General features: G+C 39.6%; 1 protein-coding gene across 1 annotated transcript; it reads left to right on the top strand.

Moving 5' to 3' along the window:
• The first annotated feature begins 68 nt into the window (after positions 1-68).
• On the top strand, positions 69-14,236 carry LOC103465492 (endothelin-3). Its single transcript, XM_008410383.3, has 4 exons — positions 69-6,386; positions 7,328-7,553; positions 12,323-12,487; positions 13,171-14,236. Exons 1-4 carry the CDS (start codon positions 6,317-6,319, stop codon positions 13,199-13,201), a joined length of 492 nt encoding a protein of 163 aa, XP_008408605.1. The 5' UTR covers positions 69-6,316; the 3' UTR covers positions 13,202-14,236.
• Positions 14,237-18,128: the final 3,892 nt, after the last annotated feature.

The raw sequence follows: 18,128 nt of genomic DNA, 5'->3' as shown, positions 1-18,128 counted from the left end.
ACAAACACAAACAGACTGCATTTCTCTTTTTTCTTCTTTTTTTTTTGGCTCTTATGGCCTTTATTTGAAAGAGAGAGAGGGCAGGGCCACCTATGGCAGCCACGTTGAGGACTAAGACCATATTATGGGGGGTGCTGCGCCCCCATAAAAACAGCAGAGTCACTGTACCCTACTCCTAACCCTGTTCTCTCATTTGATTGGTTGAAATTCAATCCAAGAAATCAAACTCAATTTGAGAAATCCCAGATGGAGGCCTGAAGGGAGATGAGAATCAAATTATGTACTTAACCCAGATATTAAGAGCAATTAAACTTAATAGATAGGCTAGCTTTAATCTAACAAGAACAAATTATGTTGGTAAAGTTAGAGGCAGCTGTGGGGCCTCTGAATATGCAGCCATTCTCTGTTATGAACATATAAATAGATTTGTTTCAGATCAGCTTCACTTACTTGGACTAGAAATGATTGCATGTCTCTTTGAAATCAAGATGTATTACCTTTTCTAACTCAATCCACTGTCTTTACCTCTGCCCACACACTCCACACACACCCAGCACCTATAAAATCAATCTGTCTCTACCTTCCCACAGTGACACCCACTTATTAGTGAATTCTATTACAGTCCCAGACAACACCTGCTTGTGTGAATCACGTCCACATGCTGCCAAATATCTGCGAAGTTAATCTTCACTGCCAATCAGAGAAGAAGAAGGTGGCTGGAGGGCCTCAGTCCCTGTCCAAGTGTCAGTCTCAGAATGAGTCAGCAGGTAAAATAAAACCACTAACAACAGGAAGAGTGTGTATGTGTAACATTCCTAAAGTCGGATCACAGCTTTTGCTCGTATTGATTTGCTTTTTTTCCCCCTCTGTCAGTTGTCATAAAACGTTTCGCACCTGATGGGGGAATTTAGGGGGGAACTCTGTTTCATTACCAGTGCATCTGCTTAGGCTTGTTTAATTCCAAATGTTAACAGAGGTCATTATTATTAGCGACATGGAAGAAACAGTAAATCAGCCCGGTAAAACTTTTCTTGTTTTTGACGCGTTTCATTTTGTTTTGGTTCCTGAAGTTTTAATATGTTTCAGATAACTTGTTGGTCTTAATTTTAGGTTTTTAGTGAGTTTTTGGAACTGCTGAATTCATGACTAGAGTAGGAATTTGATGAACGAAGTTTGAATTTACTGTGGATTTCTCCAGTTCACACAGAATTATTTATACAGCATCAATAGCGTAGACAGGATACCAGAACTACATCTTAGCATGTTGGATCTCCAGCATAATTCTGACTGCGCATTTGACCACTATTATTGGTAGAATTGGAAAAATTCATTCAAACTGACCAGACCTGGTTTTTAAATAAGATCAAGTTTTCATTTGGTCAAATTGGTGTGGTCAAATTTCCATCCAAAATGATTTTAAAAGTTCTGAGGTAAGTTAACCAATGCACCTACATTAAAATTATGACTGGCTATTTAGGGGAAAAAAAACCTCCCAGTTTAACTAAGACCAAATTCTTCTTTGTAGAATGAATAAAAATTGCATTGTACGTAGTTACACTGAAAAAGGTGGTTTAATACAGCAAACCATTATGTGCAGAAGCAAGGCCTTCAATTCAGGAAGGGGAGAAACATGGATAACATGTATGGAAGCAACGTTTCTTATTACTTGCAAATGTGAATTAGGTTATATCCAAGTGGCATAAATTCAAAACACTTTGAATACCTCCTAGTTACTAACAATTCCTTTGTTTCACATAAAACAAGTATTTATCCCTGGCCAAGAATTTTTATGACCATACTGAAGGGAGGTTACATGAAACACATGTGGGAATTCTGGATGACCAAATGACAGATCACAGATGTAAAAAAAAAAAAAAAAAAAGCGCCAGCTGTTAGTGGGAAAGTTCCCAACATCATTCAGATTCTGAACAGATCTCAATGAAGGAAAGCAGGGTTCATCAACCACGTTCTCCCTAACAGCAGCCACAGTCAAATTCTGCACTACTGGTTTTACTGACACTGTGCTGTCCCAACAAATTTATTCATTCATATGTTTGAAACATCTCTCCTGCATTTTACACAAAAAGTGTCATAAATTACGGGGTGAAGAGGTGAGGTAGACACGGTGGACCCAGGTTGAAATGAGAGAAATGATATTTAATGATGAGTGACAAAAATCACAATCCAGGCAGCACAGGAGAGCAACAGCAATGACTTACACACCGGTAGCACTGGCATAGACACGACTTACGACAGAATAGACAAGGATCCAACAAGGAGCAGGGGAACACAGGTAGGATTAAATACACAAGGAAGGTAATTAGGGGAAACAAGGGACACCTGACAATCCTAAATAAACACACAAAAAAATAAAAACCTCGCAAAAAGAGGGATTCATAATTGGGAAGACCTGTATGTAATGTAAACTAAAAGTTGAAAGAATTTAGTTTATTATTGTTTTTTTACCCAACATTATCTTTATTGGGTTTTTAGCAATGCTTCCAATAACATGCAGGGCAGGGTGTGCTCTCACATCAAAGGAAATGTCAAGGGTAGTTAAATTATTGTCCAACATTCAACTTGTCTTTCCTTGTTTTATATTCTTTTGACAAAATATATCAACTTTCTAGTTTAAATTTATCCCCAGTAGTATGTGAATATTCAAACCTAATGTTAACTACTGTGTTAAATGACCTCTGTGTGAAAGCTTTTGGGGGCCCTCTTGTCTCTCTATAAAGTAGGAGGGGTAATAGTGTGGTTTGGGTTTTAGTGTTATTTATGGTGAACATTTCAATTTATTTCTTCTTTTGTTTTGTAAAATGAAGTCGTGGTTTCACTATTAGAAGGAGAAAGCATGTCATTAGGGTTTATCTTATGAAGCTCTTTATGAGAGCAAATTAGTTTGAATTTATTGTCGATCTTCTCTAATTCACCAAAGTCAACATTATGTGTACAGGTTCAAATATTACCATGACAACCCCGCTTAAATGTTACTCAAATTTTACCCCAGCAACACTGGGTTTGTAGTTATCAAGAAGTTTTAGATCAATATATCTGGTGGAACCATGCTAACACCGCCATGTTTCCCAGCGTTGTGAGGCTTGAAAGTCTCCCATTGGTTCCTCCAAATATAAGGGTGAGGCAAAGCTGTGCGAGTTTAAATGGAATGGGATTACAAAATGTCTTCTCACACAACAAAACATCAGATACAAAATGTTATCAGAACAAAGTTTGCAGCTCGATTTTTCAAGTGACTCATGAGTAAAAGTTGCCATGTCACCCCAGGATGCCTGTCTGCAGTCATGCTGCGGTGATGACTGTAGACAGGATGTGACTAAACAGGAGCAAAGCCTGGTCAAAACCTGGAGTAGCAGGTGGTCCCAACAGGAAGCCTCTATGGGTGAACTTCAGCTGAAGCTCCATAGGGAGGAACAGGGTGAAGGTGTGAGTGAACATGGTGTCCTTCAGAGCAAGCTGTGGTGAATTTCAGGATACTGTGAACAAGTTGAAACTACGGGACACGGACAGATGGATAAAAGCCATAACCGAGTCAGAAGAAATGACAATGGTGTTAAAAATTTGCTTCGCTCATATTCATACTTGCGTCACAACTTATAGTGTACGGTGTAATTGACTTTAACTCTGACTAGATAGACTTGGTTATGTTCCAAGTTCCATGCTCGTCTTGATTCTACATTCATTTGCTCCATAAAAGATTGTCAGTCACCTTCCAAAAACTCCCAGTTCAGACGTTTTGGACCATACCTGTCAAGATTTTGATTTGAGGATACGGGAAATGTCGTAGTCGGGGGGACACTAATGTAACATAACAGTGGAGGGAGGGGAAGTAATACATGATGTTTATGGGAAAGTACTAATACGGGAGCACGGTGGGAAAGGGGGGTAAAAAACAATAGTTCCCCATGAGACTTGACAGACTTAGTGCAGACTTACTCCAACAACCAGTCTTCTAGTGTTCTCTTAAAGATACATCTGCACCAAATAAATATGAAAATTGTTTTTGGACATTTTTGTGAACTTATAAAGAAAAAAAAACACAATATTTGATCTATTGTGGGAAGTGATGCATCTACGAGGAATCCACTGTGTCTGGCTGTAGGACAAACTGTGATCTGACTGATAGCCCTTTGCTCAACTCTCGATTGAATATATTTTATTCCTTTGCCTGAATTTGTCTTTTAGTTATTGGTGTACGACGTGGGGTCATGGTGGGATGCCCATTTCAAATATACCAGCACAGAGTCACTGACATACTCATTGTCAGTGGTTTGCAGAAGTCTACCAAATCAGCCTGTTCTTTCTGTGTTGATTAATTATGTGGTGGTGGAGACAACGTAGGCCTTTTGGGTTAGAATACAATGATAAAAGCTGCATAACTTTGGTTCACAAAGACATAAAACAACATAATTCCCAGGAGAGTGGGTGGGGTATTGAACAGTCTACAGTAAATAAAAAAGGGAAGCTTTGAAGGCACTTCAAGTGCAACACCACTGATGGTTGCTTGGTGCAGATCCTAAAACCATCCAGCTGCTCTTCAGAGTCCAAACACAAACAGGTTAACTTCTGAAATACTGAGTCAAAACACCACATGATAGAGATAGTTTGATTTATTCGACTGCATTGAAGTTTCTTCTGATAAATACAGTGATGATCAAACAGACGTGTCAAAAGCTTTTTAGAGTTTGGGAGTATTTCAATAACACATGTGGCATGAGTGACTTCTGGCACTTTCAGCTGTCTGAAGATTTATGGGGAGGTGAAATGAAAAACATTTGAATAAAGTCAGACGTCAGCTGAGAGGTTCAAATGAATATTAAAACAAAAGAAACAGCGAGAGCGGGAGAAAAAAATCAAGAGACAGAGGGACTTTTATAACAGCCGAAAGAAACAAAGTTACTTGATTGCACTATTTATGCCTGGTAAATAAGTAATACCTCCCTTTAAGTCATAGAAATGCTTTAGCACACCTATCAGTTTCTTCCATGCAGTTCTTTGCTACTTTTGAACGTCCTCATTTGCTTATGTCATCTCCATCATAATGAACCATACTTCTGAATGCTATCAAACTTAACTTTCTTGTTTTATTGGTTGAGTCAGTGCATACAGACATGGTGACCAGGTTGTTTGCGCATTTCTTTACCCTGAAAATGTCTCCCAAACAGAACAATTTCTCTCTCAGCTTTTACTGATAAAGGAGGAATGGATGAAGTGATATTTAACCAGCGATGATCTGTCCTCAGTGTGTCCCTTAATTCAGATCCAATGTGTACTGAAATATTGTTTACAGCTGCGTTCAGATTTCGGATGGCTGAGTAAATACTGTATACATCTGTCTTGAGCATTTTCAGACACTTTCACTCAGATCTGACCTTTTGTACATTCAAAACCATTTCCAGAGTGAACCATCATGATGAAGACATGATGTTAGGATTTTACATTTTGATGACTCTTACATGAATGCTTGTTCTCCATAAATGGGTTGTCCATTTTGAGTGGGTGACTCACTTTGGGAAGTTATCAAAATATTACCAAAATGTCTGATGTGAAAAAAAATGCACCAAAAAACCAAAAACCTGCAAGTCTTATAAACACAGGTAATAAAGCAACAATCTCAAAACAAAATCCTTAAACTAGTTAATGTTCCAATCAGCAAGGAATTATTGACTTAAAACAAGCTCCTATATCTTGCTGAAAATTTGCTTATAAGTTCATTTTGTCTTATTTAAAGTGTAATAAGATATTTGCACTACAAACTAGATCAAAAGAACTGGGTAAGATAGATTTAGTGTTTTTGCAGGGTGCAGCAGTAAAATCCAGATATAAGCAGCTGCAACACAACAGTACTAGCAAAACCTTTTCTGAAAACCTGTCATCCAGGATTTGTCTGGATTGATTTGGATTTTAAAAGTATTTTTAAAATTAATCTTAACATTTAAACACTGAAGTATTAGTGAAATGTTCCATATGAAAAAACAAACGACTTTTCACAACTTGCTAATTTGGGGAGTAGTCGACATCGCTTGATAATGTGATTTTATGTACTTTTTTTTGTTGTTATTTGTTTGTTTGATTATTTTCTTATTTTGAAAATCCCGGCAGGAAGCATGAGTGATCCTGCGGTAGCTTGTCACAGCAGGTCATAAAGCAGAGCCGAACAGAGCAGCAGCAGCGAAGCTCCTGGCCGGTCACAGGTTGATATCTGGGGACGATCAGCAGGAGCCTTCAGTCAGTGTGTCTGGACCTCCACGACCTTTGACCTCTCCAAATTTTTTCAGTTTCTATTGATTCGTGTGTGATGGCTGACTGTCTGTCGGTTGACTTGGGAATTTTGTTCATTATAGTGGTGACGGCATCTTTAACCAATGGTAAGATAAGATTATTATTATTAGTAGTAGTAGTAGTAGTAGTAGTAGTAGTAGTAATAGTAGTAGCAGTAGTAGTAGTAGTATTAATTATTATTATAAACTCACGGAGTGGTAATGAAGGAACTTAAACTCAGAAAAAAACAATGCTGGTTCAGTAGGAAATTATCAGTAGATGATGTTGTGATTGGCTGTTTTTTTTATTTGTTCTTTTCATCTGTTATTACAACCGGACTGATGGAACATTTCTGGACCCTGAACCTCACCCTCTCTAAAAACATTAAACATTGTGTTCTCGAAAGTCCACAGATGTGGATTTCAGTTTGAAGATTGTATGTAGATTTTCTGTGGTGATAGAAAAGTGTCATGGGTTGTTTGAGTTAGTTTTGTTTATTCCGTTTCTTAGTCTCTTTATTTGATCAGATCAGTCTTGTTTCTGTTTTATCATGTTTCTTAGATTTAGTTATTCTTTAGTGTTAGAGTTATTCCCTAGACCCCCATGTCTCTCTCTCTCTCTCTCTCTCTCTCTCTCTCTCTCTCTGCCTTCTGCTGTCTCCCCTCACACCTGGGTAGCAGGTGTGAGGGGAACCAGCATTCAGTATCCCAGTACTTAAGCACCTCTTCTCCTCTTACTTGGTTCTTCCCACTACTTCCCTGTTATATCCTGTTATTTCCCCCCGTCTCTTCCATGTATTCCCTGCTGGATTTTTCCTTGGATTTACAGCTTTTGTTCTGCTCTGGCTCCCTGTGCTCCCCCGTGATTTTTCTAAGTTTGTCCATCATTTTATCTTTAAACATCCTCCTTTCATTCAACGTCTCTGCCTTTCTGCATTTGGGTCTGCTTCAAAAACCGCACATCATGACAAAAATACCTGCGCTCCTGCGGTCTGAGCCGTAGCGTGTCTGTTGAGTCCACACAGAATACGTTTCGTGTCATCCTGCAGGTACGTTATCTGTGAGCCAGAGGCAGGATGTGTCAGCAGAGGTCAGCCTGAGCGACCCCGCGCATCAGGTCGTCATCCTCTCTGGTTCTGAAGCTCAGGACCGCCCTGCCCGTGACCCGCTGACTGCCAGGAGGGGGCGCACCAAGAGGTGCACGTGTTACACCTACAAAGACAAAGAATGTGTGTACTACTGCCACCTGGACATCATCTGGATCAACACACCAGAGTAAGAGTCTGTTTTAAGAAGCTTCCCATCTGACCAGCAGTTCACCGCGAAAACACAAAATCCTAAGTCATTTTGGTCCAGTTTCTAGTGTAAATATCGTAGTACACCTAAAATAAGAAAAAATAACTTAGAAGTAAATGACTCCTTAATATTGATGAAGAAGTGCTAGTTCCATCTTATCACATGGGAAAAATATCTTATAAGTGAAATAATCTGCCAATAATCTGAATTTTCAGTCATGTTTTCTTGGACCAAAGAGTTAGGAATGTATGAAACATGTTTTTACTGAGGCTCTTTAAAGGTGTACTTATGTGCGATTTTAAATTGACATTTGTGACTGTACACAAAATAGACCAAGGTGTGTCTGCGAATTTATTGCAAGAGCATGCAAAAGACAAATGCATGTCCCCTAGGGGGCTCTGTAATATTTGGAGGAAAAATGGGAAAGCATAGGCTGTTTGAGCGTGTGCAGCTGAACCTCATCCAGTGAATCTCCGCAAAAAATCTTTGGGATCTGGTAGGAGAGGTCGTTGTTCCCATGGATCCGTCAACTTTACCTGAGAATTCCTGACTTTTCCGACTCATGCTTCATGATTCTTCTATGCTTTTCTGGGTAAACGTTTTATAGACGTTCTATATTTTGATCTTCAGCCCACTAAATGGTAATTGGATTGTACTAGTATATCGCTTTATCAAGTCTGAACACCCCCAAAGCGCCTTACTCTACATCCAGTTATTCACCGTTTAAAAAAAAAAGAAACAAAAAACGGCCACATGCTGTGTGATTAATTACACGGCAATTAAACAGACATCTTTAATGCATAAATCTAAACCAATGCAGACTTTACGCTTGAAGCCTCTGTGGTTTTCATCTGTGAATCCATACCAAAGAGACAACAGCAGCAGCAACAAGAGGTGACTGAAAACTTTAAATCCTGATCTGTGCCATCTGGGAGGCTCTATAGACTCTGATCTCTCTCTCAACTTCCTGGCCTTTTTCTCTAAGTACCTTCAGGTTCTTGGGTGGATCGGACCCTTTTTCTGTTTTCACTACTTTTTTTTTTTTTTTTTTTGTTTTGTGCTGCCAGCGTTAAATAGAAACCAGAGATCTGACGGTAGATCCAGTTTTTCAGAGTTCTGGATCGCTGGAGCAGGTCTTTCTCACTTCAGACGTCTGGATGGGGTGGTGGGTGGAGCGTAGAGGAGAGAAGGGGTGGTGACATGGACTCATCTGTCTCCTGTCAGTTTGGACTGAAGTGAGACCACCAGACCAGCCCAGTTTAGTTTTCAGATCCAGTAGCATCTTTAGGCTTCACATCCATACGGGGAGCTTTGTTTCACGGCAACACAGATGATGATGATTGATTTTGGTGATGATGATGATGATGATGGGGATGAGGATGATGATGATGATGATGCATCTTCAGAATTTCTCTTTCTTTAGACCCCAGGATCTGACCAAACTGTCTCTTTGGTTCATGTTGAACAGTCGGACACATCGATTGTAGTTTTCCTCTCGATTACTGATCTTTAAAAAACCGACACCGATTTTTAAAATTTTTTTGTCTCAATTGTTGCCAAATATAGCTAAAATATTGTGAGTTGGCAACAGTGGGGTGAATATTGTTAACAGCAAACACGCAGACATGACCTGGTGAGGCTGGTCACTAAAATCTCTCTCACAGCAGAGCAGAGCAGGAGAGTCGTTGATATTTAAACCTTTGCTGAGGTAGATAAGATTGGCTTCACATGTAAGTACCGGTCGATCACAGATCTCGCCAAATGAAGGAAATTGGCGCCAATAAGTCGGCGGAACCCTTAATTATTGTCCATCAGGCCACATCAGCTTTATGTACATGAAGGAAAACTTCCTACTCTATTTTCTTCTGGAGAAGATGTGAATCAGACGAGAGGCCATCTGTCTCCTGTAGTTCGTACGGCGCTGCTCTTCCTCACATCTGTCACTGGCATTTCTCTGCTCTGCCTGACGATGGAACAGCTGTAGTTAAAGATGCACAGCACACATGGGAGGGTGTGAGAAGGTGAACATATCTGGGAAGACGAAAATAAATTACCTGCGCTTTTACGTCCCTTAGGGAAGAGCTCCTAAAGTACATGCAGCTGTGAGCGGTTAGCTAACCTTTTGACTTCACTCCTCTTCATTGTACATTGGTGTCTCTCTTTTTTTATTACATGGTGAAAAAGTTTACTCCTCTGAAATTTCAGAGCAAGTTGATACTGCAACTCTTCTCTGTGGCTGTCGGTTTTAGTCTTTTATTGGAACTGCTGTCATATGAACAACTATTGAAAGAGCTTTAAAGAGAGAGTGTTAACCCCGCTCCCAACAGGTCAGACTGAAGGGTCAGGTGCCAAGAAGTTCTTACAGATATTGCATACCAACAGCAGGTGACCACAGCGTCATCACTATTACTGTTGTTTGTTGGAGACAGATGAAAGGGATTCTTTCGGTCCTCCTTAATAAATCATAGAAATCACAGAATTATTTGCTGGGATGCACTGCACTCATGTAAATGATCCAGATAATTTTTTTGGCCTAAAACTCTGAGGTGGGGAATGAAAGCTTTGCAACAGCTGTTGGCAGCACAAAGGTAACGTACGCCAGAGATTCAGAGAGGACATGTTCACCAGGGAAAGGGACTGCTTTAATGCACTCTGCTAATGAGCAGAGGAGTACCCAGAAAGTGAACTCAAGTAAAAGTAGAACTACTTCAACATATTTTTATTCAAGTAAAAGTAAAACGTAGCCATGCAAGAAATTACTCAAGTAAGACTAAGAATGTATTTGGAAAAAAGTCTATGCAAGTACTGAATCAGACAGACCAAAATTTAAAGGTAAGTGGAGATTTTTGTATTTTAAGGACCAAATTGGCAATAATTCAAATAAGTAACAAAAAAAATAACAAAATCAGGAAAAAGGAAAATTTCTCAAATCAGTTTTCTTCAATAAAAAAAACTGCAGGTGTGTGTCTGTGTCAGGTGAATTTTTGGTTAAGACATGTTTGCTCATTACTCAAGTAAAACTAAAAAGTGCAGCGTAGTAAAAATATTCCTAAAAATACATTTTAAAAAAAGTTACTCAACTCAATGTAACTTGTTACTATCCAACTCATCATAGCGTTGACAGCCCCGCCCTCCAGGTCATGTCTGCATGTTTGCAGTTAACAATACTCACCCCACTGTTGCCAACTCAGCAACTTTCTTGCGATATTTAACAACATTTCAGATAAAAAAAATTGGTATTGGCCAAAATCGGAATCAGCAATCAGCCAGAAAACTGCAGTCGATGTATCTCTAATAGGAAGGTTTTGCAGTTTTGATTTGACTCTGACAGAGAATCTGTGGGGAGGAGACAAGCTGAAAGATGCTCAGCTATTATGAGAACTGTTTGTTTGCTGTACTGGCACTAATTATCGAGAATGGTATAAATAAAAAAGCTAAAAATAAATCAAATGTCATTATCTTTTTAAAATAGATTCTCTTTCTATATTGTTCATTATCTTTTCATAGATGCCTGTATAATCTCTTTTCAACAGAGGGATCTGCCAGGCGTATGAATAATTCTGGGCCTGACAGAGCAGTGTTTATGACGCGTCCTTGTTAGGAATGTCATGTTGAGTCGAGGAGGTCGGGTTTTATGGTGCGCTGTAGGGTGATTATAGGATGTTCTGTCATGATGCCATCAGAACCAGCAGCATCCGTCCAACATTCCAGCAAAACCATTAAGAGCCCAAAAAAGGTAAAGAACCCGTTTGAGTTTTCCCAACCTGAGCGTCAGTGTAGAAGCATCTCATTATTGTGTCACTATAAACATATGATTCAGTTAATCATCCTCCCTGAAGTGAACATGACTGTTTAACCACATGTTATCTGTCTCCGTTCCCCTGGAAACAGATGCTCTTACGGCACATCTCCATTTATCAAAGCAGTTTTGACCAGTAAACATTGTTTTTGAGCCGCCTCATAATTCAGGTCAGCAGGTCTCTGATCGGCTGCCAGCAGAAACAATTAGCAGTGCACCGATTGCACTTTTCTGCCCGATTACATTATGCCGATCTTTAAAAAGCCTGACCTGCTGATTTCGATTTTGGCGAATTTGTTTTGTCTCAAATGTCGCTAAATATGGCAAGAAAGTCACTGAGTATGCAACAGTGAGGTGACTATTGTTAACTGAAACATGCAGACATGACCTGGTGGGGAGGCTAACAGTCAAACCTCCCTCACTGCAGAGCAGAAAAGGACGGCGGTTCATTGTTAGACCTTTGCTGAGGTAGATAAGATCAGAGGATGCGATCGGCTTCATGTGTAAGTATCAGCCGATCACAGATCTCACAAAATCAAGGAACTCGGCACCAATAAATCAGTGTGCCCTGGAAAGAATGTAAGTTTTTAAAAACTATCCCAAAAACGTTAGCAAATAGTGGAAACTATGCTGTGTACAATGCACTCACCTCCTCACAGTCTCTGATGGGCGTTGCCAAAATGAACAGAGAGAAGATGAGAGTCAGGGAGCTTGTGTTGCTCCACCAGTAATCCAGGTTTTCATTTGCAGTAAATCTCTGTCTGACTGTGTTTTTAGTCCTAAGTTAGGGAGGTCAGGGTCAACACTGTGGGGTTTATGGTCTTTATGAGCTCATACCGCCCCACACAAAATGCCGACCTGAGCGGTTGCCCATGTCGCCCATATCAGAAACGATCCCTGCACAAAGACACTTGTTGACATAGAAATGTTCCACTGATTCCATTGGCAGGCACACGGTCCCGTACGGCATGGCCAGCTCCCCAGGCTCTTTGCGTACGAAGCGCTCCGTCCGGACGGCTCAGAGCAGCAGGAGCAGCAGGAGCAGCGGAGCCTCCAGGCGGTGTGCATGCACGCTGCATACTGACTCCGAGTGCAGCCGCTTCTGCACAAACAGGTAACTGGATTTCCCCACTGGGGACAATGAAGGACATTTCTCTAACAATGCTGCCTTCAGGAAAATTAAAGGTGTGTGTTGGCTGACTAGGACTAGCATTGGTTTTAGCTGTGAAGTTGTCAACATAACTCACTAAATCTTATTATTGCCTGATGTATAAAAGAAAAAGATATGCAGTTCTTTGCTACTAATTGTCAACTCTACCACAACTAGACAATAAGGTCAGGGAAAAGTTTTAATTAAATAAAAAATACCTAGAGAGAGAGAAGTAGGTCAGTTATGCTAGCTTGACTTTGACAACCGTAACATGAAGATGTGCTGCAGAATTCTGTGTTTCGGTTCAGTTAACAAGCAGCAGCTGCGACAGTTGAGCACGTGATTAAATTAGCTAATCAACCACCGCTGTGTTAGCTTGACTAACGGCAGCAGTAGCTAATCTACTAAGTGTTCTGTTCTTTGTGTGGGTAATGTTTGAGTGTTTTTTTTGGTATTGAATCCTGATGCATGGCGCTATTGTCAGATGCTATGGCAACAAGTTTGTGTGTAGTGTTGCCCAGCGACATAGAGAGAGCACTGGTAGCCGACACAAAGAGCTAGTTTAGGTTAGTGCAATAAAGAAGATGGTTGCATACTGTGAATTAAAAGAGAAGATGTGCCTCTAAGTGTATTTTGTTTGACTTCAGGCAGAAGAGGAGACCCCCTGCTTACACCTAACGCAAAAAAGAGGACGCCCCCGTTCCGTAGAGGAGACAGGGAGTGGACTCTGAAATGAACAGACCTATCTTTAGTCTCTAAGTACGGGAGAAAATCTGTTGTTGCCGTGTAGATGAAAGGGTGAGGACATGGGCAAAGAGGAAAAACCTGAAAGTGAGAGTTTCCAGCCGGGGTTTCTGTCCCTTCTGCCTCTCTCTGTCTCTCTCTGGCTGCACTGTGTCACAGCAGTGGAGTTTGGTTTATCCACCTGTAACTGTGTTTCACACGGCTCATCATTCCAGGATGTCGCATGTAATCTCTTTATCTTATGGATGTGTGTGAAAGCATGTGTGATGTTTATAAAGGGTGAAGAACAGGAGGAACGTCAGCAGCTCATTTTCACTTATAACCTGAGTTTGTTTTTTTTTTTTCAATAAAATGTATTTTCAGGAGCCTTTAAGGTATTTAGAACTGAACACACATTATGTACGTATAAAATGACATATGTTGTGATTCCTGTTGACATTGTCTGTCTCAGAGAACCCGGTTTTGTAAAGAACAGGTTGTCATGGTGATGTATCCATATTATCATGATCTTTCTCATAGTCAGTGGTAACTGTTTCTCTCAAACGGGAGTGTCTATTACTTTTCGTTAAGGGTCACGACTGAAAAAGTGATTTGTTGACGATACACTCCACACCAAAACAATGCAAGGTGAGCTTGAAAACACACCTGATTGCCTTTCACTCGACAGTGTGCAAGTGTTTCTGCAGTTTGCAGAAACTGCAGTTTCTGCAGTTTGTAAATAAGAACTTCTTCTCAGTAGCTCACCTGGATTAACAAAGGTTGAATGAAACCGTCAGCGGAGAACAACTGGAGGAAACATGGAAGACCAAATATGTCAAATGTATCACCACATGTCTGGTCAGCACCACCAGAAGGTTAAATCAGTTCCATTTGGTGCTCGGTGGTTTTGTGTATATTCTATTTATTTTGTACTTTAACAGATAGGCTTTGTATTGTCTATTATTTTGCATTAAAAACTGGACAAATGAATTTAACAAGCATTTGTTTTTACTTAATTTCCTAATAAGAGATGCCTTTCTTTTGTACAATTTTTTTAGACAAGTGGCCTGTTGGGCAGTGCTCAGCTCAAACTGGATGAGATATTTCAACATGGTTTTATTTTTTAGATGAAATGACCAGTTGCCTTCCTTGTTAGCGAGGGCGATTTACCGTTCTGCTTGTGATGATTTTTTTAGTCTTCAAACGAAATAAAAGAAGAAAAAACAAGTCTTTGCCCTTTTTTTATTATTATTAAAATACTACATTCCCAGTAAGGATTTTTTGTTGTTTGGCGTAGGGTGAAAGGAAATGATTCATTATTCATATGCAACTTCTGACAAGAAAATTTTTTTCTTCTTCTTTTAATGGAGCATATCCAGCTCCTTTAAAACAAATCGAATTGACATAATATGTAAAAAGAAAAACAAAAGATTTTGTTGATTTCCTGTTATGTGTAATTGCATATGTACTGTACCGGCTTCATTTTAGTGGCTTACACGTTAGTGGCTCATCTCACTACAGATAGAGCAAAAAACCAAGGAGACTTTTCACTGCAGTTAGCAGCAAATGTGAACATTTTGTTTGGAAAAGATGCAGCGGTGCAGTTGGTGAGAAGGTTCTGGGCTCCTGCATGGAGTCCACATGTTCTCTGTGTTGAGCCGACACATTTGTCATTTGGGAATCTGACATGCTGCCACAACCAGGCTCCACAGAGGGGATGGTGTGTTTGTGGTGATGTGCAGTGTTTGCCAAACATGGCGTCTTATCTGACAAACGGAAAGCTGCATTTTGTTTTCTTCGGCCCAAAGAACTTTCTTCCGCTTGAAGTCTAGCACTGGCCTTTTGTCATAGTTGGAAAACATTTTGCTGTTCGACGCGGAGCATCAACCAATCAGACAGACTCCGCTAAGTGACATAGTGACCTGTGGATGCTGTCCGGCCAGAAGATGCAGGCGGGCACCAATGTGGTCAGCAGGTCGCCAAACTGGGCTCAGGAAATAGAGCCAAAAGTGGAACTCACCAAACTCTCAAAACGTTTGAATTATCTGCTGAATTCAAACACGACGCCCTACGATGAACATCCTCTTGCTTTCAGTAAATGAAACCAAGACACTCTTTCAATATTTCATCCACCATTGTTCAAAGTGACCGGGAAGAGGAAAAACAAAAAAAAGGCAAAAGTCAAGAGTTTCCTCCAATATCAGCTGCTGAAGCTTCTAACTCCTTCAGCGTAGTCATGGTGACCTGGTGTCCTTCTAGCAGGACAGATTTACTCATCACCCACATCCCTCTCCATTTCTTGATGATGGATCTGACTGAAGTGATGTTCAGTGTATATACTGAACATCAGTGTAAATATCAAATTCTATTGGTTATGTTTGACTTATAAAAGTAATAAAAAGGTAAAACATCAAAGGGGGTGAATATTTTTTTATAGGAACTGCATGCATCCAGCAATCTGTCTTTTCATTTTGCGTGTCATCCGGATGGAGAAGAGATTCCCAAACTTTCCTCCTCTGAGCAATCTCTTTCTTTTTTCCAAGCGAACACTGAGGAATGTCCATAATGATGAGAAACAAAATCTCCCCTGAAGCTATCTTCAAAAATAATAATAATAATATACAGCTTTAATAAGCTGAAGGGAAAAAAAAAGAAAAATCACTATAAATCACTATAAAACATAAAATAGACAGCTAAAAGATAGTCGACAAAATAAACTAAAAGTAGCCTTAAAAATAGAAATGGTACAATAAATAAAAAAACGATTTTTGTAAAAAGAGATCAAACAGTTAAAAGAACATTTGAAATTGCACAAAAAGCAATGAAAGAAAAATTATGTTCTGTCAATATTTTTTTGTCTGGGGTTAGTGTACTTCTAGTGACAATATGGAGTTTAGCGTATTATTAATTTCCAAAAGGCACCGCAGGTTCAGCAGTTAATATCAGAACAAAGCTGGTGTAGAAACAAGACGTCTGTCTGTGTCTGTGTCTCGCACAAAATATGTTTGTCCGTTTTTCACTGAGGTTAAATTGCATAGAGTATCCAGACATTTTACTCATGTATTAATAGTTCATAATAATTAAGTAAAAGTCAAACATGCAGCGCAGTAAAACTACTACTCCTAAAAGTTATTGTTTTAGAAATTTTACAACAGTTGTTAACGTTAATTTGTGAGTTCAAAGTGCGATGCTTAGCAAAGGATTGTGTTTAAAAATAACAATGGATAAGTGACTTAAGACCCGGTCGCTGGAAAGAAAACCTGAAGGTACCGGTGGAAAGTTTATCAGGGTTTTTGTCAGAACTTTTGTTTTTAAATACTATTAATATATATACTTAATTCTGAATGCGATATGACGGTAAGGAGGCGGTTAACAGCGCTGCGCCTCAGGCCCAGACTGACAGGTTACATAACACATATTTATGTTGGGCTATATACCGACTGAAAGAATGAAAGATGTTTGTTTTTGCCAAAGCAACTCAAGTCTATTTTTCTTTCATTGTACTTCTAAATTACAAAAAGCCCTAAAACGTTATTAGTGCAGCACACAATACTCGTAGTGAAGAAACCTTTTGATTTCTATGTGTTTTTTATCATTGGAAATCTTAGACACTTTTTAGAATCTGCAAATAACGAAAAATGCCAGGAGTAGACTTGTTTATGGTTTTATTACGACCAGTCACATTTACACAACAGCGACCCCTTCACATAGGAGGAACAAAGACAATGAAGTAAGTTACTAATATGTTCATTTCAGGTTGTATATATCACAATGTTCTGTTTTTGTGGGGCCAATTTGAAGCTAGGTGGTCTGTGAGTGTTTGTTAAATGGGGTAAGTGGTCCTCAGCCTGAAACAGTTTGAGAAACACTGATCTTCTACGGTCTTCTGAATAAGTGGCAAAAAAATTTGAGTTGTGGAATAAGTGCATCATGGCACCAGCCCAAAGCGGTAAATAGTTCAAGAGCACGGCTTTAGACCCAGAGCAGACAGGCTTGTCATTCCACAAGGCTTTTTGTGAGCAGGGCCAACAGGAGGGACCAGACAGATCATAAAGGCAGCATTAAGGGGAGCTAAAGCCAGAGGAAAGCCGGGATCCACAGAAGTTAAGCACCTGCTGAAAACCCCACAGACCAATCAGAAAAACCCTGACCAGGAGGCTAAACAAGGACCATGACCGATTCATGGACATTCTCTGTCATCCATTTTGTAAGGAAAATGCTGTATTCCTTGATTTTCGTAGTTATTCAGTTTTACTCACCATAAAGCAACCTTGAGAAAAACTGCCTGAAGACATAAAAAAAAAAAAAGCCCACGCATGGCAGCTTGTTCTCATTTGTTCCTTCAGCCCAGGGTCTGTTGCTCACCGTGGTTCTGGGTTTTAAAACTATTTAAAACATGCTTATTTTATCGCAGACTGAGCATGCGGTTGGGTTACCGGGCGCTGATTGAGTCATATGTGGTTGCTGACATCTCTGCAGAGTGTCAATCATAAGAAAACCTTTTGTTGTCACTAAGTTTTTGCTGTGGTTGGAATGCTGCCTGATTCCACTTGTCCTCGTTCCGTCTTAATTCGGTGTCAACTTATTAAGAAAATCTCACTTTTCAAAAAGCATTGAAACCATTGATTGGAGCAAATACCCACTTTATGTGTGTGTGTGTAGAAGGTGTCAGAGAAATAAGACAAAAAATAACTTATAAGTAACTTTTAGGGAAGATATAGGAGCTTGTTTTAAGTAAATAATTATTTATTATTGATGAAAAAGTTCCATTGGTATGCTATTTTACTTATAACATGAGGAAAATGTTCTGTTATGAGTGAAATAATGTACCAATGGAACTAGCACTTTTTCATCAATATTAAGGAATTAATAACTTAAAACA

The sequence above is a fragment of the Poecilia reticulata genome, chromosome 5 (assembly GCF_904066995.2).
Source record: "Poecilia reticulata chromosome 5, P_reticulata-male-v2, whole genome shotgun sequence".
In the NCBI taxonomy this organism is placed as follows: domain Eukaryota; kingdom Metazoa; phylum Chordata; class Actinopteri; order Cyprinodontiformes; family Poeciliidae; genus Poecilia; species Poecilia reticulata.
This window is presented reverse-complemented; position numbering and strand designations above follow the sequence as displayed.

Excerpts from the sequence above, each read along its gene's own strand:
- LOC103465492 (XM_008410383.3), top strand. The coding sequence starts at position 6,317 with ATGGCTGACTGTCTGTCGGTTGACTTGGGAATTTTGTTCATTATAGTG. Across the intron at positions 6,387-7,327 it reads GACGGCATCTTTAACCAATG|GTACGTTATCTGTGAGCCAG; the intron begins GTAAGATAAGAT and ends GTCATCCTGCAG. Across the intron at positions 12,488-13,170 it reads AGCCGCTTCTGCACAAACAG|GCAGAAGAGGAGACCCCCTG; the intron begins GTAACTGGATTT and ends GTTTGACTTCAG.